The sequence below is a fragment of the Poecile atricapillus genome, chromosome 3, assembly GCF_030490865.1.
Source record: "Poecile atricapillus isolate bPoeAtr1 chromosome 3, bPoeAtr1.hap1, whole genome shotgun sequence".
Lineage (NCBI taxonomy): Eukaryota > Metazoa > Chordata > Aves > Passeriformes > Paridae > Poecile > Poecile atricapillus.
This window is the reverse complement of record NC_081251.1, coordinates 102,480,515-102,506,530: the sequence shown is the minus strand read 5'-3', so window position 1 is coordinate 102,506,530 and position 26,016 is coordinate 102,480,515. Positions and strand designations below refer to the sequence as shown.

General features: G+C 38.3%; 1 protein-coding gene across 18 annotated transcripts in view; it reads left to right on the top strand.

The window, feature by feature from the left end:
* Window positions 1-26,016, top strand: part of NRXN1 (neurexin 1) — a 675,301-nt gene that overhangs the window by 640,950 nt on the left and 8,335 nt on the right. For 11 of the 18 annotated variants that reach the window (XM_058835041.1, XM_058835043.1, XM_058835035.1 and 8 more), the window contains one exon: window positions 15,331-15,418. In XM_058835041.1, coding sequence (XP_058691024.1) covers window positions 15,331-15,418 — 88 coding nt within the window. The remainder of the gene's footprint in view (window positions 1-15,330; window positions 15,419-26,016) is intronic. The other 7 variants (XM_058835042.1, XM_058835040.1, XM_058835039.1 and 4 more) reach the window with 1 other exon arrangement.

The following is a 26,016-nucleotide window of genomic DNA, read 5'->3' as shown; positions in this document are numbered from 1 at the left end:
ATTATAAAATTTTGCCTCAATCTAAGGTTCTCTTCCTTTGCTTCCAAACATTAACCTGATCTTAAATAACCACTATTCAAAGCAAACCCATTTGAATAATATATTATGCACAATAATTCAGAAAATGTAATTGATTGCTTTTAGAGTATATTTATATGACTTTTCCTTCACAGAAAGAGTAGTTGAAATATCCAACTGAATGCATAGATATAAGGGGTTTTTCTGAGTATAATTAAATATTAGTAACAAAACTATTCTTCCATTCCTAGTTGTTGGAAGTACATCACTGTAAGTAATTTACAAATCTTATTAGGATACAATGAGCACCAGGCAGTTTATATTCTGGTTAAAAACAGCATGCATGAGCTGAGCAGTAGGTTTGAGAGCTAAGCTGCCACTGATGCACGTTCCCACAAATAATTGCTATAGCAACATTGTCATAATGTCTGAGATCTGCCTCCCTTGGGTTTGCACATGAAGTTTCCTTTATAGTGAAACAAAATGCCTTCTCAAGTTGAAAATATGCTGTAATGGTAAGGCTATTGATGGCTTTTGCCTTTTTAATTTTTTTTTTTTTTTCTTCAAGTAATTAAATTTCAAATGTTGAGAAGCATAATGGAACGTTAGGGGAAATCGTTTGCTGTCATAGTGTCCATTCATCATGAAATTCAGCATTATGTGGCTCCTTCCATATAATTAATCTCTGCAAATTGGTGTGATCAGGTGAAGAAATTCACTGTAGGCAGTCTCACTTAACTTGTGGAGTTTTTCCTTTTCTTCACCTGAGTGCTTAGATGCTACACGTATGTTCTGAAAAAACAACAACAAAAAAGTTTCCAGAGTTATTGTTTCTTTAATTTCAAATTGCTGCACATTGTGATAAAGCTGTGTTTCTGCATATTAGGAAATCTTTGACTTACAGCACTGAAAAACAGAGTTGGGTACACACCAGCATCCTTCAGGGACACTAGAAATACAACTTGCAATTGTGCATTGTTTTTTGGCCAGATTCTGGATTCCAATTCCTGCTTTGTGGTGTTGGATAAAACTAGCAAGGATGTCCTGAATGGCAAAGGCTGCACAGCAGAGTAGTCAAGAAGTACTTGCCTGTTTGGTGTCATAGTGAAAAATGTTCACCTGTGTCTGAGGACTACTTTTTTGATAGCTGATCCAGGAGGAGAGGGCTGGAACACTGCTCTACAGGCAGCTCCTGTGCTCCTCTCCCTTCCAAGCAGCTCAAAATCCGTTCCTCTGTGTTGAAGCTTATTACAGATAATAAAGTTCGTGATACATGGGCAACATTAAGTGAAGAGTGTTACTCCATTATCATTATGATGATCAGAGAGCAACAAATGAAATAGTTTCAGCCAGGCTCTCGGACTGGTGCAGTGAAGTCTGAACAATGACTGCAAAAGGGAGAGCACTGAGGGCAACAGAGGACTTCAATCATCCGAGCAGGCTAATTAGAAATCTTTCAGCAGGGAGACAAAGGTGAGCAGAGGTTATAAAAAATAGATTTTGCAGAGATATTAGGGAGAAGAGAGAGGTCCCATGCTCCAAAGGACAGACCTCAGGAGAACAGCAGGGGAGGAGGAGGTTGAGTCCATAGAATACTAAAGGCAAGAGAAATCAATAACAGGCAATGTGTGAAGGTAGTTTTATAGCTTTGTTCAGATCTAAGGAATCTGGGGAATCTAAGATATCTGGAGAGTCTAGTGATTGCATGTTTTTGTAAAGATGTTTAAAAAAAGGTGAAAAAGGAAAAAAAAAAACACCTTTGGCTACTAAGGTGCCGTGCTGCAATGCTGAAAGGAGACAGTATTGAAGTTTTTTTGGACTCATAAAAGCTTAAGAGACTTGAGTGTAGACTTGAATGTGACTCTTTTTCCAACAGGAGGAACCCAGGGCATGCCAACAGTGACAAACAGCCTGTGGTGAAGCAGAGAGAGAAGGACTGCAATAGTCTGATTGAATTCAGATTTTCTCACGTGTTCTCCTGCATCCTTTTGGTCTCACAGTTTGCTCTCCTGACACCAGTGCATGGCTGTTAGAGGCAAGAGAGCTAAATGTGAGGAGCTGCAGTGTAGTGGAGTTGGCTGTGCAGTCAGACACAGCGAGATGTCAGTGTGCGTGTAACAGCTTGTTCCCGTGAAGGGTCTGACACATCCCACTGCTGCCATTACACGGGGATAGATGAACCCATGCAGCTCCACCTCCTCCTGTGCATGCACAGAGAAAATCCACGGGCTGCCTGGAGGTGCCTACCCTGCCCTCCAAAGCTATGCACAAAAAAATTTGGTCTTTTCCCAGCAAAATGTATGCACCTGGGAGTTATACTAGTTTTAATTAACTTCATTTATATCACAGAAACATTCCCATATAGACAAGAGTGACAGACTCAGGGAGTTTAATTATAGCCTTTCCTGACATAGCATGCCTATTTAGGGAGTCAGCTGAATGTTTTAGTTGCACCAGCAAGAACTTCTAGACACCCATCAGAGTTTGAGCCTGGGTCTTATGAAATCCTTTTTACCTTTAAAGAGGAATCTTACACTATCTTGCTGTTTGCACTCCAATCAAATGAAATTTCCTTGTTTTTGTATTTGTATTTTCCTTTCAACAGCTATAAGGTGTTATGAAAATAAATTTTAACAGATAACCAATAGGTTCCTGCCAGGAAATGGAAAGACCTTGTGAAAATACAGTGCCATACCGAATAACTTCAGTGTGCATAGATGGTTAATTTCTCATTTTGCATCCTTTTTAAATTCTCTGCCATATTCCCAACTATTGCTCATAATGTAATAATGAAGGTCAAAAATACAGACTTTAAGTGACTTAATAATTTTAACTTTTTTTTTTTTTTTTTTTTTTCGGATTACCTCACGGCAAAACTATCTTTGCAGTATGACTCAGAAGTGTGCCATGCTGCAGTAAGAACAGCGATTAGTGCGTAGCCTTAGGCATACTCAAGTTTAAGATAATTCCCTATGGGTTTGGGCTCTCAGTTTTAAGCAGTATCACAAGAAATATGGGCCAGATGCACAACTGAAGTGTGAACATTTTGTTTCTCTGGGACTGTGTGGCTTTACACCAGCTGACATTCAAATATGTTGTTATTAATCTGTACCAGCATTTTATTTAAGATGGCATCAGATTGTGCAGACACAAGCCATGTGAATTAAGGCTTCACATCAGACTTGAGTTCTGGCATCCCCTAATTGTTGGGTGTTCATTCTCTTTCACACTTAAAATTTTCCAAATCAAATGTTTTGTATCGTGGTTTTCCGAGTTCCTTTCAAAACAAACATCAGAAACCTGTTCCACAATGCACCATGGAACTGACAGCCTGAAATGGACTGATGGGGCCTGTGGATTCATTCACCTGGCAGATCTCTGCCTTACACTTATGTCTTTTAAATGATGGACCCCAATGGGCCAGACATCTGCTGGAAAATTGAAGTCTTTGCTAGAATGATTAGCAGATTATGATTGACAGTGGAAAGAAAGCTGAAATCTTGGTGCTGATTCCAATGGCTAGAAATCTGTAGTTTTTCCAATCTGTAATAATTCCAACGACTGGTCCAGCATCCTTTGTCCTTATCCCAAACTTTCCCATGCCCACAGTTCTCCATGGCTCTCCATCTGCTGATTTACTGTAGCTCTTTTCCCCCTCATCCTCTCTTCCCTTTGTAATGGTCTGTGTCACCCCAGAGTTATAGCAAGCACAGTGTTTCATTTCTCTTCCCAAATCCCCCAACATCTTCCCTCAGTTACTTTTCACATATTCCTGGCCCTTCATCTCAGTATCCCACTTCTGCCATTGTTCTGAGCCTGATTTTTCTCTCCTTCCTACTCAAGTCTAGCCTTTTCCCCCACACCACCCAAATGCCATCAGCAGCAGTACGGACAGCAGAGGAGACATTGTCTTCCAGGCCTCAATTCCTCTCCTTGGTATTGAAAAATCACTACCTGTCCTTTAAAGCAAGACCATATTTTTAGGTCCCAAACCCAAATACCTCCTGTGTGAGACACAGTTTTTTTTAGCCTGCATAGATTTTCACATATGTGATGAAAAAGGGAGGTTCCTGGTCAACAATGTTGTTATAGACAACATCTGTTAGTAAAATACTATCACAGCAATCACCTGGAGCATCTCCCAGCTGTGCAAAGCCTGCTGCTTTCCTAGAGCATGTATCTCACCTGAATTTTGACTGCTCTTATGAAATAAAAGCATCATTAACAAACCCAAACACCTCTGTGACAAATGTACGCTTTCAGAAATTGTGTAATTAATAGTACCTCTGAAACAGTGGCTTTAATGAAACTTATTTTAATTGAAAGGCAATTAGGCATTGTCTTTTTCTCGTGCATGTGTAGCTAACTAACTCTTGTTAGTATTACCAAGTTGTACTTGCAGAATGTAGCTCCTCTGTAGAACATTTCTTGTACATGCAGAACTAGTAGGTTATTTCCTCACTATTTTTCCTGGTCCTGCCATTGTTGCTTGATTTTTTTGAATTAAAACATTAAGATAAGGAAATGTGGGAGTTTTTTAGTATCAGAACTGATTGCTTTATATTTGAAAAGGCCATGCTTCAAAGACAGGTTTGTGGCAAAACAACTTCAGTTTTGCTTTCCCTGCTTTGGGTAAACCTGTGAAAACCAGTGATACTGGGGGATAAAATGTCAGAAAGGGTCTAATATTTGGGGTGGAGTAGTGTGCCCTCTTGGACCCTCAAAAAGTTTAAATTTTATTATTTCCTGTAAGACTTGAGGAAGGAAAGAGTTGGCAGTGGGACCGGTGCTCATTTTCCTTTGGGAGAGGAAAACTGTGCTTGACAGAGAGATGCTAACAGATGCTTGCCTGATCTGCCTGACTCAAAATAATCTGCCTTGAGGCAAAGATGTGCTCAAATGAACTTGAAGAACATGGAATGGGTAGGTCAGTGTTAAACTGAAGATCTCATGTTTCCTCTATTGTCTCAGTCTCTCACTTGTCTCTGGAGCGAGATGAGGTGGCTGGTTTACCTAAATGGCTAAAAAGCAGTCTAATAATTTAAGCAGATTCCTACATTTCTTCTAAAATAATATTTTGTGCTCTGTGTTTAGAAACAATATAAGAAAGTTTTTTTCCACCCTGAAAACATGCTAAATGAGAACAGAAACTCCATGTGAGTTTCAGGAAGTATTTCTTTTGAAGGGCTTTCCTTGCCTTCCACTCTTTTGAGATGTGTAAAAAATTCCCATGGATATCAGTAGACCAAGATGTTCCTGTGTGGCACAATTTAATAGTCAGGGATAGTCACAATAAGTAAAACTGGCAGTACTGTAATTGTATAAAAAGATAGAAGTGTAGTTCATAGTTAGTACCTTTCTAACTTTGCTGTATTTTCATAACTAAATAAATCACAGAATCACAGAATGCCAGGTTGAAAAGGACTTCAAGGATCAACCAGCCCAGCCGAGTCTTAAAAGTGTCTACTGTTGATTCCAGTCATTTCTCTAACTTTATTAAGGTTTGCTAAGAATGATCTTAAAACATGTGATTAAATTGCAAAAGAACCAAAACCTCACAACAACAAAAAAGGCTAGGCTAGCAACTCAATAGTCAATTAAAAGCAACCCCACTTCCCTGACAAAAACTCAAATTGTCAATTTTGAAGGTTTTAATAATGCTATGCCTGAGTTTTCAGAGATAAATACAAATGCAGCAAGATTTATATTCCAAAAATTTGGCAATCTTTTTACATGTGATTGGTAATACAGGAATATAAATTAAAAGATTTTCTATCACTGTTGTAATGTTGCCATTTAATAAGCACAGTCTCTCTCTGATTTAATACGAAAATGTCTCCACTGTGTTTTGTGAGCTCAGAATTAATGGGGACCAAAATGTTTACTTCAGCAAAAGAGATGGCTAAAAATAAAGTGATACCAGAAAATAAAAGCATAATGCCCAGAAACATTTCCCTCGTACTTAGAGGCAAAATAATTTTCTCGCCTAGGAGAAAATAATAGGATTGCATTTCATCAACCACATTCTATTCCATATATTTTAGGCTCAGTGCAAATGTAAAACCAAAACAAAAATCAAACTGCATTTTTGTTGTTTTTGCTCTGGAATGAACTATGGTGTTTATGGGAGAGGAATATAGATGTTCTGGAAAGGATCTTGGAAAGAAAGCACAAGAGATTTTTAAAGAGTTAACAGATTATCTGTTTTCAACCTATTGCTGGGGGAAATAAATATGAAACAGGTAAGTTGAAAAGTAGAACAGCTTCTTCTGATCAGCATGATCCACAGCAGAACTATTTGTAATCGCAGAATGAAAATTAACCAACAAAATTATTTCTGGAAGCAGAAATGCTACAGCACTGTCAATCTAAAAGTTAGATGAGAAAGTAGTAAGGTGGTGACTCATTTGTTCTTTATCCAAGCAGCCATGACTGCTTTCACAAATGGCACAGTGTTAATAATAGGCATTATGCAATTAGGTGCCCATGGTTTTGGTAACTGGCATGTTGCATAGAAATGGCTGCTTTCAAGGCATAAAGTCCAGTTTTGTGCCACATCTCTTCATCTGGGTTTTTTTTCTCCAGCATGAGAGAAAAACTAGTGTTGGGCTAGTTGTGCCTGCATCCTCATGTGGAGTGCTCCAGGCTCTGGGTCAGACCAGGCTCTGGGCTCTGGGTCACACCAAGCTCTGGGTCAGACCAAGCTGAGGGCTCTGGGTCAGACCAAGCTGAGGGCTCTGGGTCAGACCAAGCTCTGGGCTCTGGGTCACACCAAGCTGAGGGCTCTGAGTCAGACCAAGCTCTGGGCTCTGGGTCAGACCAAGCTGAGGGCTCTGGGTCGGACCAAGCTGAGGGCTCTGAGTTAGACCAGGCTCTGGGCTCTGGGTCACACCAAGCTCCAGGCTCTGGGTCAGACCAAGCTGAGGGCTCTGAGTTAGACCAAGCTCTGGGCTCTGGGTCACACCAAGCTCCAGGCTCTGGGTGAAACCAAGCTGAGGGCTCTGGGTCGGACCAAGCTGAGGGCTTTGGGTCAGACCAAGCTGAAGACTCTGGGTCAGACCAAGCTGAAGACTCTGGGTCAGACCAAGCTGAGGGGTCTGGATCAGACCAAGCTGAAGACTCTGGGTCAGACCAAGCTGAGGGGTCTGGATCAGACCAAGCTGAGGGGTCTGGGTCAGACCAAGCTGAGGGCTCTGGGTCAGACCAAGCTGAGGGCTCTGGGTCGGACCAAGCTGAGGGCTCTGGGTCACGCCAAGCTGAGGGTCAGTCAGCAGTTCCCAAGCACATGCAGAGGGTCCTGAGAACAGGTAGTGAGCTCCGGTTTCCATCAGCCCCACTGCTGAAGGGAGGGAGAGGGCAAGATGGAGCAAAAGGGGAACAGTGAACTCATGGGAGAGAGCTCATGCCTTGCTCATTCACAGCCAGTCATGCCCAATATTTCCAGTAGGAGGGATAGAAGCAGTTTTGTCTTTTTTCTGTACCTATAGTTCCGAATCAGTCAGAGGCAAGACAGTGCCATATTGTTTGTTGGAAAGAAAATTGAACCCTGTTCTGTTCATCTGGCACTGCAAAACAAATTTAGGTCTTAATCAATGCAAAGATACTCATGATGCTGACGTGACTCCTTGTGCTCAGGGGTTTATGACATGAATTGGCCTTGATGTGAAGGGTGTGGAAGATGGACAATTCACTCTTGATTGCATCCAGCACTGCTTTGAAGCAGTAGTCCAACATTCATGGTAAACATCAGTAAATTTGATGCAAAATTCAAATTACCTCAAAAAATAAAGCTTCTTCTCCCATTCTTGGTACTATGTCACTATGTGGTTGCTGCTTGCTCTGCTTCCAAGAACCACAGCTAGTGCAGGATCAGCTTGTTTCAAGAAGAGAAGCCCAAAGTAGCCCCTGCTGTTACACAGTGAGTGTTCTATTATATATCTTCTTGTAAAACCTTCCAATATGGAAGAGTGGCAAGTGAAAAATATATTAATGGAGATGTGTGCATTTTCATTTGTTACCCAGCCAGGAGAGAAACACAGAAGAAAAACAGTAGGATAATTTTCCAGGCAAAAAATCTAAAAAATTTCAAAAGGGGACAAGAAATGTGATATTTTAAAATAAAATTAATAGATTGCTTTTGGTTTACTTCTGTGAAAGTAACATAATCCATGTGTTGCAGGAGGTAAGGAACATGACCTGGTAGAAAAATGTTTGTATTATTTTCTTATTTTTTAATTAATAATACTTTAATTTTAAAGATTAGTGCAGAGTGATGCCTGGCTATCTGTCCAAGTAAAATATTGTAGCTTTGCCAGCATGTGGATTTTCTCAGCTCTGCTTCTGCTTCTTTGCAGATGAGATGGGCGACTCTAAGACTTTGACCAAAGCAATTAACTTCAAATTCAGAGCTTAAAGGCACACAGTTTTGTTGACATTGTTTTACTATAAATCCATTTCTCAAATATATTCCCTCTATTTGTAGCAATTTTGCCCACAAGAATTTAGATGTTGGGGTGGAGGAGGGTGGCAGGAGAAACAATATAATATAAAAGTTTTTCTGCATGGAATGAATACCATGGATTTTAAGGTTATTGTGTGGAAAGATAAACTGTCTTTATGTAGAGAGGTGGAGGCTAGAACTGAGGTGACTCTGTTTTGCTGCATGGAGCAGGTGTGCTCCCATCACTGCTGGGATTTGAGAGGCTGAAGGTGTCCTGCAGGGTATCTGAGGCATTGTCTTGAGCTTTTCACCTGCACCTCTGAGTTGAATTTCTACAACACTCATTTCACTGGCTGAAAGGCCTTATTGTATTTGGTTGCTATATCCTTAAGGTTTTTTGTTTGTTTTTTTTTTTCTTTTTCTATGAGAGAAACTTATTAATCAAGGCTTTTGCTTTCTCCCAGCATCAAACATTGACAATTCAAGAAATAACATGGTAGTATTAATTAGATCAGAGCCAGTTTTGAGAAAGTGTTTCGATTTTCAGTTACTGTATTTTCACATTACAGGGTAATTACATGTCAGCAGTTAGCACAAGATTTAATAAATATTGTGCATGTGCTTGAAATATTAGCATTTTAATGTCCATGTCCAGAAATAACATTTCTCAGTAGCACAGTGCTGAGAAAATACTTTTTGGATGTGGGTGGACGAGCAGTAATTGATGCACATGTACTTGTTTGACCTATAGAAGGCTAAATGCAACGTTTGAGGCAGTTGTCTAAACAGCAAATCATCTAGGGCTGATATTACTGTTACATCACTATTGCCTCTTTCCCAGCAAACTGCCTCATGCAGTGGGAGGTTATTAACACCAGATGAGGAGTACACCTGATTGATGTGACATATTCGAGTTTCTTTCCACAACTGTCTCAATAACCAGTCACAAAGATCTGCTTCATACACTGAGAATTAAATTCAAATTATGCAGTCTTGGCTAGAAAATTGTGCAGTTAATCCCATCCTGAAAAATGAAATTAAGTCTTTTGTGATTTTTCATACTCTGTTGGTTTCTGCCAACACTGCCATTGATTTAGGTTACTTTTTTTCCCTCCATTTAAAGGGAAAAATGGGGGGAAAAGGAATATATGTAAACTATTAGTTTTTGGGAAAGTCCCTCTCTGCCTCAGATATTAATGTGTCCAGTACAAAAGAACAAAAGAACTGCTCTAAGTTCCTTTATGTAGATGTTGCACGAACCATATTTTTCAAGGAAAGTTTGCCACAGTTAGTGAAGAAGACAGTATTGTTTATCTGTTGCGTTTCCAAAACTTTGTTTATACCCTGGCTGTAGCTATATAGGCTTCTGCTAAACTGAAGCAGACCTTTATGTTTAAAAATCACTTGTAGCTGATTCTCTCTGAACTAAATTGCCTTTATTTGAATAAGCTTTGTTTTCAAGAGGAAAAATGAAGCAAGCAGATATGATAATTAAGCATTATGGAAAAGGAGAAAAGGAGAATTAGAGGTTTAATTTCCTTGTCCTACATCTGAAAGTATGTTTTCAGACAGTCATTTGCTAACAGTCATTGTATTCTTACCCATTAATCTTCACATAATCATGTCTCTTGTTATCAACTCCCTTGTAGCCCGGCCCTCCCCTTTTTCTGCTTTGTCTCCTTTGCTCCCATGACTTTGCCAGTATTTTTTCACTTCCTTTGTTACTTTCCCTCCCAACACACCCATGCTCCATTCTGCCATGCCTTGACCATGGGTGCTGCCTGCCTCTCTCTGTGCCACCCTGCCTGCCTTTATCTCTACGCTCGGCAGACGGTTCCTAACACACGGAGTTTCCTCGGAGAGGCTTTGCAGCCTTGGCAGTGCTCCCCAGGCACCATCTGTTCCCAGCATCTCCTTGGCCAGTCACAGGCTCCTGCCTGGCTTTCCTGTGCCTGCTTTCTTTCTGACCTTCCTTCCTGCTCTATGGGTGCATAATTTTGGGAAATGTGCTAGATCAGAGCCTGTGTAACCACCAGTGCCTCTCAGTAGCATCCTCACCTGACCCTTCTCATCGTCTGCTCCCTCTCCCACTCATTTGTTGTCCAAAATCAAGCTCAGAGCTCCTCAGAGCAGAACCTTTACCTTCCATCTGCCTTTAGCACAACAGCACTGGTCTCTGGTATCATTTAGCACCAGAGCTGTACAAATAAATAAGAGTAATTCTGAATTACGCAGTTGAAGTTCTCATCTAAAATAATTTAACGAGTAGTCATAAGGGGTTGTGCTGGTTATAATTCATATAATAATTTAAGACTGCTAGTTTTTAGCTATTGTGTAATTTGGATTTGCTTGCAGTTCTCATTGGATAAAGTATATTATTGAGCAAGAAAGGAATAAACTATATTCAGAGTAGCTGTAGGGTGCTATGATTTAAAGGAGAGCTGGTGCAATACTACAGCAGAAAATACGCAGGATCCATTATACGTTAATGAATGCTCAGCTCAGATTGGTGATTTAATTTTTAGGTCATATTTCTGTTGTACCCTCAGGTATAGTAGACTTCATACATAAAAACGGAATAAGTTGGTGTGTATTTAATCTCAGACATGCAAAAAAATGAATAATAATAAAAAATTACTTTCCTGTATTGTTTATTCACTTGCAATTACTTCTTTTAATGACTCATAATTCAAGGAGCACTATTAGAAGGACACAGTCATATTTTCTGGTACGAGTTTTGAACCAGTGATAGTAACCTTTGAGGCAGCTTGATATTTATCCATAGCTACAGACTGTCAGTGTATTTAAGCCATGACTACAGCGTCATTTTTTCATCTGGCCAGGAGCTTTCTTGAAATAGTCACCATTTCCTTCCTCAGGCAAGGTGGCAGATTGGTGGTATTTTAAACTGTCTCTTGGCTGAGAGACAAATCCCAATTTCTTTATTTTTGCTAGCAGACATAGCTGGTGTAAGCAAGACCTATTCCTGCGGGGCCCACACCCCTGAATAGTTGTCAGAACCAACATTCTGCAATAACTTCTAGTTTTACTAAATGTGGGACTTTTTTGGCTCCATTTTTTTACTGCCATGTTAATTGTAATTTTTTGATATGTGTACAAATATCCAACTTTTAAGAATCCATATTTTACAGTGGACTGCATTTTAAATCGTAGTCATAGCTGCAAATAGAACCTGAAAAATCTCAAAAAATACACAAAGAAAAGAAGAAGCAATTAAAAGAAATTCTGTCTGCCCTTTTACGCTGTACGCTTGCTATTTTATTTTTTTTTTTAATCTCTTACAACTGGAGTATCACCTCTTAAATGAATTTGAACAACTCACCCAAGAGACATTCTAATCCGATCGTGTATGATGATGATACCAGTTGGATGTTATCCTATTAGGCTCTCACTGTAAATAAGGGATTTTCCACTGACTTTTAAATCCTTGATTAATGAGAATGCTTGAAGCAGTGTCCTGTAAATTAGCCATAGTGCTAGCAACAATGGCAATTCACTTAGGAGAACTGATTTGTTTTAAATCTTGCCATCCAAATTAAAAAGCATGAGGAAAAGATAATGTCAAGTAAGTAAAACACATTACTCTATCTCACATTATTGATCCACATCCCATGGCTGTCTGACACCTATTCTGCTCTGTCTTCAGGTAAATTCCCATCAGTCAGAGCTTTTCTGGAGAAAGCAGAAAGTAACTGGCCCACAGTATTAAATTTATGTATTCTTTTATATATTCTCCAGTGTTTTAGCTAATTCTGAATCCCATTTTTAATTCTGTCAGGCAGACCAATAGCTCTCATTTGTAGTTTGGTCACTGCCATCTCACCTGCCTTTTACAGCTCCTTTGTCCTTTTTTCTCATAAAAATATGTCTGAGTAGCAGCAAAGGGGTATTTGGGTTTGGGGAAAGGGGAGAAGGGGGGCAGGTTGTGACACATCTTTTAATTGATACTTGAACTAGAATTCTTCCTCACAGATTTTTCTGAAGAAAAACACTTTTCACATAATCTTATCACTTTTCTTCTTATTCAGCTTGATACTTGATTTATTGCTTGCAAGAAAATTAGTTTTATACCAAGTATTGACTTTGAAACACACATTACTTCCTTTAATATGCTGAGACATTAATGAGGTCCTTCTCGACATTCTATATTCGCATTTATTTAAGGTATTATTCATTTCTGTACCCATAATATGCATGCATTTTTATCATTCAAGAACAACCCTTTCTTCTTGTAGAAGTATGAATACTCTTTCTATAGACTGGAATTAGTGTCACTTCATAAAGACAGTTTTGACACTCTCTTATAAGCAGCTGAGCAAAGTATCTCTCAGACATTAAGATACTTAAAGTGCATTATTTTTCTGGTGATTTTGAATTACCAGAATTTTGAATGTACTGCAAACTGTAAAAAAAAGTAGAGTTACCTAAAGCCTTACCATGCTGTCTTATATCAAGAGTAATCAGAGACACTGCAATAACCCCATAATTCTCTCTGATCATTTCTTCTTGGGTCACTCAAGTTACGAGGGTGAGTCATCTGTGCATGTGCCAAAGCACCTCTAACCAAAATTTCAGTTAGACCAATAGGTCTGAGACCATTTCTTGCTGTGACTATTGGGTATGCATGTGATCCTCTCTGATGGTACTTATGTTGAGTTTCTCAGTGATCCATTGATAAACATTCATAATTCTGGCTAAATAAAAGCATTGTCTTATCCAGTGTTGAGGGTAGAAGGAAAAATTTGATACTGTGGCTTCACTGATCTAATTGAAACTCTTTGGGACATACAAAATACTTTATGTACTTACTATTATGTTTTTATACTTAATGGTTTTAGGGTTTACAGTACAGAGATATATTTTCTTATAGGCAGGTTTTGTTGGTTACTTCATTATTTTTTCTTTATATTTAAAAAATAGAAAAGCTAATTTTCCTCAAAGAGACTAAGATACTGATTTTCAAGCTTAAATGGTTGTCATCTGGGGAAAATAAATGGACATTGGAAATTCAAGAAGATGTTTGCAACTGGCTTTTGTTCTAACTTTAGTGTTTTACATGGTAGAAAGAAAGGACAACTAGAAATCATTTTTTGGGTTTTTCAAATTTTGAAAATATAACAAGTAATTTTGGCAGTACTTCAGGTTTACAGTTGTCTCCTCTAGCTACAAATTTTATCAGCTATAAGGAAAGATAATTTTTGTGATTATGGCATCCAAACATAGCTGTTGTCTATAGACTTTTTGATTACCTTCAGCAAGTTACTTCATTCTGTTATGCCTCAGTCTTTTACCTCTAAAATATATTATTAATTTTTTTTATTATTATTATTAGCTTTTCTTTGTTATGCCTCACATATTAATGAATGCATTCCTGTATCACTTTCCTACTTCAGAGGAGTGCTGAAAGCTCATATTCATTAATATTCTTGAAGCATGACAAAAGTAAAGCCTATTACTGTAATATTCTTCTCTTTAAAACTCTGGTTAGAATAATAATGATAAACAACATTGGTTAGCCTTTGGCCCTGCTGCACAGACATAAAATTTTTACATCTTCAGATTTAAACTGATGAAGGAAAACTTTCATACATTTCATGTCCCTCCTCTATACCCACAGAGAGATAAAGGAAGAAAGTTTTGCATTCAATGAAATGGGTTGTTGGCATATTTATCATACAGGAATGTAAGAATGGCTTTTTGCCTGCTATGTCCTTAGCCTCCTGTTTGAATATGATGTAGTATTTTATTCTCTCCATGTATTTCCTTCAGTGGGGTGAACAGAAGTTTGAAATGGACAGTTAGGAAACGCCTTGCCCATACGAAAAGTGTCTTCCTAACCTCTTTAGTAAATTCTTGAGAAATGACCAGGTGCATGACAGTTTATATTTCCCTGCTATTATGTCCCTGAATTACTGTAGATATTCTTATTACATTTCTAAATGACTGTTCTCAGAGGTGACTTGAAAAGATTTAAATTTCTTCATGTTGATTGATTGATTGCCTCAGTATTTCATTGAATACCTCCTCATTCTTGCACAGTAAGAAGCAGTAGATAGAAACTCCCCAGTTCTTTTTTGAACTTTTATGGTGTGTTATACCATACATCCCCTGGTTTGTCTCCCTTGTCTTGATTTATATGATTTCTATATACAAAAAATTGTTCTAATGCATTTCAGCCCTGGGACCTAAATATAGCACTCATACAATACTTACGCTTATTTAAGAAAATAAGGTGTTTTCACTTATTTATGAAAATACTATAATAATTTCTAGCATATATGCATTTATTGTTTTCTCTCCTTGACTTTCTTTTCATTAAATAGTTTTCAGCTCAGTGAAAGACATGTTTGCTTATTTTTCTTTTTTTTTTTTTTTGTCTCTACATCTGAGAAAGCAAGTGCAGTTAATGGAGAAAACATCACTACATTTATAATAGTTTTAACAGCTGCACTGCAGGCAGTTCATTATTTTGACTTGTTTTTCAGTGCCCTTAGTGTTCTCAGTAATATCATAGTAGAGATATTGAAGATAAAAAGGGAAGACCAGCAGCCTCAATATACATATTCTGTCCTTCTACTTTCTGTCCTTATTACAAAAAAAATATTAAAATGTGTAAGCGCCCACACTGGATATCTAACACAGTTCTAAATCCTGACAAGTGCAAATTGAAAAGCAAAGTCCCATTAATACAGAATTGGAGAGTGTCACTGCACCATTACACTTTAAGTCTGGAATGCTTTGGGCCTCGCATAAATTAAAAAAAAAAAATAAAAAGAAGACATGCTGGTGAGAATCTTACAACATGTTCAGTCAATTCAAGTACATCTATTTGACTCTTATTTTCTTTGCAGACTACAGATGACATCCTGGTGGCCTCGGCTGAATGTCCTAGCGATGATGAGGACATCGATCCCTGTGAGCCGAGCTCAGGTGGGTTAGGTTAGTCAACTTTTTTTATTACTTTCTTTTCTTTCATATTTGCATGCTCCAGTCCCCCAGAGTCCCAGCTAGCAGGACAGTCCTCCTGTGCATTGCAAGGAGAGGTTGAATTGGGCTGTTTCTACATGTGGTGGTGTCAGCAGAGAGGAAGAATCTGCTCCAAGACATCAGATGGGAGTCATACCACGATCTGAGCCAAGTTATGGCTTGGCTGAGGACCTGAGGATGGACTAGGAAGGGCATTCTAGGGCTCCTGTAACAGTGTTGTGATAAAGAAGGTACAGCTTCATTTAGCAGAAGGTGTTACTATTGTTTGTGCCTAAGTGTTGCCCTTAATAAGGTAAAAGTATCATATTGAAAGTGTCGTTTTATGTCACAGAATCATAGAACCCAGAATGGCCTGGGTTGAAAGAGACCTTAAAGATCATCTAGTTCTGATCTCCCTGATGTGGTCAGGGACACTTTTCACTAGACCAGGTTGCTCAAAACTCCATCCAACCTGGCCTTGAACACTTCCAGGGATGAGGCATCCACAGATTTTCCAGGCAACCAGAATCTCACCAAGCTCACAGGGAAGAATTTTATCCTACTATCTAATCTAGAACAAATGTCTTTCAATTTGAATCCATTTCCCCTTGCTCTGTCACTACAGCTCTCGTAAAAAGTCCCTCTCCATTTTTCTTATAGGCTGCCTTTGTGCACTGGAAGGTAGAGTGGAATTAATTTTAAATTACAGTTAGTGGTACGAAATTTTTTATAGATAGATAAAACCTGAAGACACAGAACACAGGAGTCTCAAATTCCAAATTGTTTTATAGTTTTTTTCCAAGCCAAACCTATTCAGAGTGAATATTTTAGTTGTAACCAGAAATAAGGTATTTTGACATTCTAGTATTTTATGTGAAACAAAAACTTGGTAGTGTTTTGGCCATGTCTTTCCTAGTCCACTGAATAGTGGAGATTTAGTAATAATTCTTCTCTGTGAGATAATGGAAAGATTTGGGTTAGAAGAGGCCTTTAATTATATCTAGTCCCAAACTCCTGCCATGGGCAGAAACACCTTCCACCATGTTGCTCAAAACCCCATCCAGCCTGGCCTTGGACAGTTTAGGGGATGGAACATCCACACCCTCTGTGGGCAATCTGTTCTGAAGGTTCAATTATTCTCAATTATGTTTGGTTAAATAGCACAAACCACCTCTAAAAATCCCAATGTTTATCACTGAAGTGAAAAGGCTGCAAAACTTCCTATCAGTCTGAAATATTGTGCTAGTATATATCCTTTAAAATAATCCTAGATAGGCCAGTGAATTATTCCTGCTTCCTTGTTGGTTTGGTTCAGGTTTTTTATTTCCTGAGTGAACAGCTCATATAGATATATCTCAGTTTTCCTTAGAATTTTCCCCAGAACTCCTTTGAATTCTGGGCTGCTTGGTAGCATGCCCACTGTTAGTTGTCTGAGGTAATTTGGTAATCTTTGGTACTTGCTACTTCACTTAATAGTAAAAAAAATTAAGATCTATTTGTTGGGAGGTAACATATTTAGCTCGAGTAGAAACCAATTTAATTTGAGATTAATATATTAATGCAAATAGCAACTAAGAGCCACCTTAGTATGACGCCAAAATCTGGGGCAGAAGAAAAGTCTACATAGCCCTAAGACAAATGAAATTTTTCTTCATATGCAAATGCATGGTTCCTATTTTAAGTCACAGAGCTCAATACCCACATGAAAGAATTATTTACTTAAACAGAAGTAAAGGCAAAGACACTTATGACTTGTCTCAGTGTCTGACAGACCTGCAGGATGGCACCTGAGCTCTTTGAGGAATCAATTCACAGATCTGATAACGATACTTCAGGGTTATTTTCTTTCGCTTTCCAATTAAAGGATTTCAGAGTAATATTCAAAATTCCTTGAAATTGAATGACTGTTTTGAAAACTGAATATCAACGGGTACCCTCACATAGTTTTGTGCCTCTCAGGGAGATATTTCACGTGCAGAAGTCTCTGACATTATGATCAAGATATTCAGGAATATTTTTTTTCCTGTTCCTTCATTCCCATTTACAAATTCTTGAGTTTAGCAAGACCATCCTGTCCAGTATGAGTCAGTGCAGTGGCTCATATGGCTCTGAGCTCATTCATGCCAGTTGTTTCCTTGCTTTACTTAACTCAGGCTGTGCTGTTCAGTAAATAAACTGACATTTAGGGGGGTGTTATTTTAGTTTATAAAGTAATGTTAAAGCAATATATTGGTTACATAGCACTAAATAATTTTCCAAATCATCTGGGAATGCAGCTTTGGTATTAAAGCTGTATTTGTATTTTCTCAGGCTTGTAGCTCACTGAAAGCCAATGAGATTTCAGAATAATTTTTCTCTGAGGTAGTTTGAGCTCTGGGGCTGCAGTGTTTGGTTGCCCTGAACAATGCAGAGTCATTTAGTTGGTGGCTGCAAGAATGGGAGAGGTGAAATTAAATTTTCTGACAGCTTATTGTTTCTGTCCAAACTATGGTTCAGGAGAGGGATGTGAATGTTAGTCTTTCAGCAAAAAATTGCCATTAGCTTTACAAGCTGGTGTTCAGCTTTCCTGTTTTAGCTTAGCATTCATCACACAGCTACACTTCTCATTTTTGTTTATTTGAGAATGTTTTTACTGTTTCATTTGTCAGATCCCAACTGCCACTGTTTTTTGTTTTTTTTTTCTCTTTAAAGCTGTGCATTGGCACAGGAATTATGTTCTGCATAATCCCAATTGTCTGGATCATTTTATCTGTCATTCTTCTCATCAAAATGTCACTCGTCCTCCCACTCTCAACTTTTAAAAGCTGTTAATTTGCTTTCATCGGCCTTGTCCTTTTATCATACTTGAAACTACCTGAACCAAAGGGGTTACTGAAGTTGTAACCTCTGGCATATCAGCCTCTCTGTAAGGTGTTTTAGTCACTTAGTGTTATGAATAACCTTTCTCCATGAATAGTCAGGTAGGCATTGCTCAATCTCCATAATACTGCAGTCTCCATGTGGATTTCAGCTACTCCTAACAGTAGGCTAGAATTTAAGGAGAGAGCCACAATATTTTTGGCAGAGAGAGACTAATGATTGTTTCTCTTTTCAGTTGGAATAGGATACAGAGGGATATGTCCCTCCATTTAAAATATCCCCATGGTTCAGTTCAGCTTTTCCCCCTTAACCCTTTTCACAAGCCAGATTGGCTTCTCCACAGCTACTCCTCAACATCCTCACTAATTGTGGTGAGACTTATGTATCCTAAAAAGTAATTCTAGGAGGCTGAATATATGATGGTTAGGGAAGTTTTACTTTTATGTTTTCACTTCAGAGGCTGTAGTCTGGGATCCTTCAGCAAAGGAATCCACCTCATGGCAGGAGATGATGCCCTCAGAGCTGTGTGGTCAACACTTTTCTACCAAGAATTCAATCAAGGGATGGCCAAAACCCCTGCAGTTTTAATATCAGAGCCATAGCTCAGTACTTCCCTGATGATTGCCCATAATATGGCTATTTCCAACCAAAGTTCTCTGCTCCAAATGAGAGCCTATTCAACAAACAGTTTGAATATGGTACGCCTATACCTCATAGAAAATACTGCTTATCCAGATTTTACTAATTAGTGAGATTTATGAGTAAAATAGGGCTTTTTCTCCTAGTACAAATATGTTGCAGTTTGTAGTGGCTAACAAGTCCCACTCTGCCACCACCAGCTTTGCTTTCTGTGCACCTGTCTGCTAAATAATAAATGGAAAGATGCAATTTGCCACAAATTTCATATAAGACATAAAAATGTAAACCCGATTAGGAGCTGCTGAGCAGCAATCCCATCATCTTGTCTGGAACATAAAGTCACAAAAATTATAATTGCAGATTTCATTGTGGTATACAAACTGCTAAATGTGCCATAATTGGATGAAGTCATAACAAATTTATTAGCATGCAAAACTTAGTCAACATATTTTTTTTTTGCATTATGTTTTGTGTGGTAAGACAACAAGTATTGCTTTCACAGTCTCTCCACCTTCCCCTAAATACCAATAACAACATGAAGATTGAGGATGATGATAATAATAAAAAAAAATAGTTTATATATCCTCAACTTCATGTCATGGAGGAAATAATAAAACCTTTTCATTTGTAGACAAGTTAAAAAAATTTAGTGGTAACCTAGCCAAAAGAAAGAACCTGGGACAACTCACTGATTTTACATGAGGAGTTATAAAACTGCAGGTGGACAAATTGCCATTCTGCATGTCAGGACTGCTGTTCCAGCCATTGCTGAGCTCTGTAGAGAGCTCTGATTTCTGCTGAGTTTCAGCGAGCATTTGTGCTACACAGCTTATTTGTTCCAGTTACTCTGGGCTAGTATTTTATTTGTTAGCTATTATCTAACCACTTCTGTAGCTATTGAAATGTTCCAAAAGACAGAGAGGTCTGAGCTGGGTCAAATGAAGTGAAATCACTGAGTTTAATGGCAGGGAACTCTCAACCAGGAAAAAAGTCTTACAGTTTTAGACAAACACACAAACAGTTCTTTTTCTGCAAATGAATTTTAAATCTCTCTCCAATTTGTGACTCGACAGAGGTTTAAGCTCACAATTAGGTTGAAAACTTCTCCTGACAGCCCCATCAGAAATTGGATAAGTAGAGCTTTTGGTGGTCGTAAAGCCAGAGTATTCACAGGTCTTGGAAATTTTAGCAGAATGTAACCTTCAAAGTGAAAGAGAGGTTTTTCTTCAGCTTCAAACAAGTGTATTTCAACCAGTGGAACTCCACATGTTGCCACCAAAGAAAATACTGCATTGTCTCTTGATTTTTGGCTTCCACTTCCCAGGGTAGTGTTTGATTGGTGGCAGATCTTCTTCTTTACTATTCTCTGGATAAAAAGAATAAGAATAATCAGGACAGAGTTCAGTCACGTATAACAGCTGGTAGCACTTGTTGGCTTTCTTAGACCTAACTCTTAGTTCAGAGGGGTAAATTAAAAAAATTATTTTCCTATATTATTAAGTAAGAATGGTTAATAGGATAGATGCTTCTGGACTGATCTTTGAGCATATTTTTAATTTTTCCTACACATTGGCCAGGCTAACTGCAGTGAAAAAAACCAACTGGTGACAAGTAGAAATCTCCAAAGCACCAGTTTAGCCTAGAGAGTGAACAAGCCACTTCTGAAGGTGGCTCTTAGAGAGTCAGACTCTTTGGTGAAGGCTTTGTCCTGTGAGCAGAACAGCGTGGGGCTTCACATGCAAACTGCTCCCTACACATGCATGTCCTCTTCTCTGTGACATGTTGGATAGATGAGATGGCTCAGAATTCTGTTTTCAGCCACCATGTGATGGTTTAGGTTTTGTCCCAGCATTGATACCTGTTTTTCTAGCAGGCAGAACTGTGAAATACGGATCGTGAGTGTTTTATGCTCATTACTAGAAGTTTTGCTTTCTTTCCCTGTCACGAATTACTGCACTGTATTCCTGATGCATCTGGCAGCAAGATAACATTGCAGTAGGAGGTGAAGTGACTCCTATAATTTATACATCACTGCAAGTGCCCTATTTAATGCTCTTTGTGGAATTCATTGTGCAAAAAGCTGAAACAAAGAAAAATAAAATTACAGTTAGTTCATAGGGCTACTATGTTCATTATGGCTCAAGACATAAAGGGAATATTTGTGCCTCAGTCCAATTATCCTGCAGTTCTATATGCATTTCCAGTACCAGAAAGATCACTGGGTTGTCTTGAATCAGACTTTTAAAATGTTTAGCTGCAATACACATAGAATCTGTGTATAAGCCACTATAGGGTGAAAATTATGATTTATTTACAGACTTTCCTAATGTTAGCAGTACCATGGCTATGCACAAAAGAGCTGAGGGGATTAAGATATAGATTAATCTTCCTTCAATTGAAGTTAAAATATCTGTTAAACCTATTTAATCTTTTTCTTTTATAAATCACAAAGCTTTCTCCACAGGAACAGAAAGTAAAGGCTGCCTTTTTCCGAATTATTTTATTGTGAACTGAACTACTTCTTTGTCAACAGGCTGAGGTCCTAGTGTCTGTCACAGTGAATTACAAATATGGCATTTGTAATTTGAATTTTGTCAAATAGATTTTTTTCCAAATTATCTAAAGAAGTGAGATTAAAAATCATTATTGATCCATTGTGCCAATGCTGACCTCTACTCTTTGCCAGCCATGCCATCAAAACTTGGGAATACTGAGTGGAATTGGAGGTTTCTAGCCAGTCCTTAGGATTTTCATACATTCCCAGTGTCAGAGGGAAGAATATAGGTGGATACTGGGGTGCTGGCTTTTTTCCTGTACACAATGGTTTTCTAGCAGTGCAATACCAGCAGCACCCCGTGCTCAGTGGCTGCTGAGAAATTGACATCAGTCTGCCATAAATCACACAAGGCTCTCTGTTAACTCGAGCAAGAGCTTCTCCGCTGCTGCGTAAATGATGAACGGTTTTCCTTGGGTGTGAACTTTGAGGGTGCATTCGTATTCCATGCATATATCCTTGCTAAAGCTGGGTCTTCTCACTTTATAAAATGTGGAAGAATTATATCAGAATGGCTGTTGTGGTTTAATCCCAGCTAGCAAACATTCACAGTGCAAACACTGGGGTTATTATTTGTGTGGAAACACCTAAATCTTTATTTCCTGCTTCAGACATAAGCAGACAACGCGAAAAGGCAAACTTTGTGCAGAGAAATTTACAAAGTGACAGTTGTTAGTCCTGCTGTTTCATGTTCAGTGGTTTGGAGTTAGACATCGCCACAGAACAGACAAAACCAAGTGGTGATGTTTTGAATAGTTTCAAGAAATGTACTCTTTATGAACAATAATTCAAGAAAAATGGGTGCATTACTCAATGCCCCTGAAGGAGTATCCAAAGAAACAGGAGTCTGTTATTTTTCTTTCTTTTAAAGATGTAAAAGACAGCTAGTGAGTCAGTACTGAAGGCATTCACAGGCAAAGCTGCAGCACAAGATGCTGTTGTGATACCAGGACTGATATGTGTACCTAGAGAAGCAAACCAGGCCCTCCACATCACTTATTCACAAATCCAATGACTTCAGAGGAATCCCCTAGATTTTCCAGTACTAGAACATTCCCTAGATATTTCAGTGAAATGTCTGTGAATATCATGTCCTTTAATTCAAGTTAATTGAGGATTTACTTTCCTGATTTTCTCCAGAAGAATTTACAGCAAAAACTGTTGCTTGTATATGAGCAGTTTCTTGACCTGTCCTTTTTGATATTCCTGAAAAAAGAACCTGTCTTACAGATAAGGTATTGCACAGACCTTAAAAATTAATTGTCTGTGAATGCAGTGGCTTCGTCAGAAATGAAAAAAATTAAATTAGATCAATGTCCATGCTCTCTTCAATAAAGCAGACATGGTTTTCAAGTCTGGTATTCAAGATTTTCAGTAGTAAAGCACATTAAGCGCCAGTGGCTGCACATGTATCATTAGTAAATGAAAATAGGTTCTAGGCAGTTCTAAATATTTTGTTATTCCTTGTTGTAAGCCACAGAAATAAAGATGTGTGTTCTTCAACAGCCTCCACTGTGAGAAGTTTCCACCATTTTTAAAAAAGGTGTCTTTAATCTTGAACCAAATATTCACTGAACTGAAAAATAGTCTGTAAAACACATTATATTTACTGAAAACTATGAAATAAGGCCAAATATAGATTATGTGGACTCTCAAAAACATTTTACACAGATGAACTTCATACTCTGACATTGGGTGAAAAATGCAGAAAATGACTTAGTAATTGCAAAACTGAGGCTTTCAGAAACAGGCAAGTAATTTGCTGACTTTACAGACTCTTTTTCCCGATTTGATAAGGAATTTGGAAAGGCAGAGGATTTACTTTCATAAGGATGAAGTAGAGAGATTAATGAATCTGGAAAAAAGTTCCATTAATTTTCATGTCAATCTGCTTAAAAAATCCTAAATTAAAGTGTATAATCCTAAAAATTTGTCCTTTAAATCAAGTTTAAACTTAGGATCATGAGTGCACATAGACTGTTGAATAAATAAATGAGTTCTAGTTTGTTTGAAATTAGACCATGTGTTACTGGTGCCTTGATTGATGCAACCTCGTTGTTTTCCTTGAGCTACACCTCATTCTGGTTTGATTTGCTACATCTAGTGCATATATTTTCTTGCACACTGTGGACACTATACTGAAAATGTTTCTTGTAGCTTTGTAATGCATATGCATTGAATTTCTCCTTTTTGTGAAGAAAACTCACTTTTCCACAGGACTATTTTTCATCCTTGTTTTCATGAAAAAGGTAAAAGAATAAAGACAATATTTTTCAAAGGTAGGAGAAGGTTTATAGCCAAAACACTGGCCTGAATTAGCATTGTATTGCTCAGTTTCTATACCAAGGCTTTCTTAGACCAATGTTGAGCAATAAGATGTTAAACCAGGTCTTCTAAATTCTATAGGAAATTTCCAGTACCTGATAAATTCAGTCAATATGGTGTTCTAGAGTAGTTGGTGCCTGCCAGCAGCTGGTTCTCAAACCAGTAACCATCATACCAGACTGCTGCCAGTGAACTGGTTTGCTGGCCCCTCTGCCAGACAAGGGAAACAAGAACAAATTGTAAACTTCTCATTGGTGTTTTCTAGCAGTCAGTACAGTGTGAACACCCACTAGCTCTTGCCCATCTGGCACTAAGGATATGGCTACTAATTCAACCCCTTGCTCACAGTTAATTTAAACCTGAGCAGAAGCACTGGGGTATTGTAGTGTGTGAGTCGTGTAATTTGACAGCCTGCAAAGTGGCAGGCAAATGCTGACAAGTTTGAGAACTAGGTATTCTCCAAGGATGTTGCTCATAAATGGAAACAGGAATAATTCGAGGCAGAAGTAACCTATAATAAGGGTGCATGTACCTGAAATAGTCTAACCTTAGGCTATCTTCTTCTGACTATATAAAGAACTGAATGAAACCTTGTCCTGCTATTTTGACATGCTATTCTATACAGGTTTCAAAACCAGTACTTCTCCTGAGGTTAAGGGCTATGGTCTAGATCTGGCACTTTGATGGTTTAAATGTGAACTGGCTTAAACAGTAGATTCAGGTCTAGAATACATTATATGTTGCAAATGTACCCTTTAAAAAGTTTCAGAAAAGGGACAAATGAAAGATGAAAGAAGTGAGAACACAAGAATTATATTCTGAAATTAACAAAGCTTTATAGATATCTCAAACTTTTTTCCCTTGTGCCAACATCAGAAACACAGAATTGTTTTATAGACTATGATGAGAGAAGCAAAGAAAAACAAGGCAGTCTTATTAATTTTAATAATTTTATCAGGAGAAAAATAACATTAATTACATCAAATGTAACTCATATCTATCCTGAATTCCAATTGTCTTTCTCTTTCCACTCCCAGAAAAGCATATATTGTTTAGGCAGTAATAGGATTCAGGCTGTTGAACAAGTGTAGCTGTTGAATCTGAGCCTTTGGGTAGCGGGAGTAGCTCAGTATTTATAGTAGCTGCACTCCCTGTGTGTGTGCAAGTATATTCTGGATGTCTTGGAAGCCTGGCCCCTTCTTCTCCCAGGCATATTATCAACTTTGTCAGTAATGGGTCTGACTTGATGACAGTATTTGGAGCAAATTGATTGCTGTGTGCTTTCAGCTTCAACGTTCAAGCCATATATATATAATATATATGTGGCATAGACATTTATCTCTTCATGTAGTAGCTGCTTAGTGAAGGAGGAAAATCAGGGAATCACCCACAGTTGTGAGATGAATGTGGGTGTCTGCACCTCCAGCTCATTTCAAGAGCAAGAATCATTCCACGCTCTGCAGGCCAAGCCAGCAGATTCCTCATGCTTTACAACTACATTTTGGTATTCTGCTGAAGACTAGTTCCTAGATAAGGAGGTTTGGATTTTTTTTGCCTTTTTTTTTTTTTTTTTTTTTTTTTTTTTTTAATGAGATGACAATGCTAAAAATAGCTAGCAATGAAACCTTGATCTGGCAAAGCTCATAGAATAACTTTTCCTGAAGTCAGTGAAGCCCAAATGTCAGAGTTTTGGTTCAATGCAGCCAATCTTACAGCTAGCTGCCACCCAAAATCTATGTTTCCAGTGCTCCTTTTCTCGCTCTTTTCTTGCTTTAAACACTGAGTCTTCAGGGGCAGGAGTAGCAGGCAAGTCACTGAGCAAATGATCCCAGTTTAGCTGTCTGAACTGGTGGCCCACAACTGCAGCAGCTTAGCTCCAGCCTGAAAACATGCTGTCAGTAGTGTAATATTTCTGTTGTCTCTTCCTTATGTTATCTTATTTGCAAAAGCTTCCCCTCCCAACTTGAGAATACTTCTAATTAGTAATTTTTACAAATTATTAATACTAATTTAAAATATGGACTAACTACTGGCTCTGCTAGTCAGGCTGAAACAAAGTACCAAATTACCACATATTTCTCAGAATTTGTACTAAACCAGGACAATTACTTCACATAGAAAATAAAGGAGAGATACAAAGCTGAATGACAAATCTAGAATTGGGGAACAGTAGGACACCTGAACTGATAAAAGG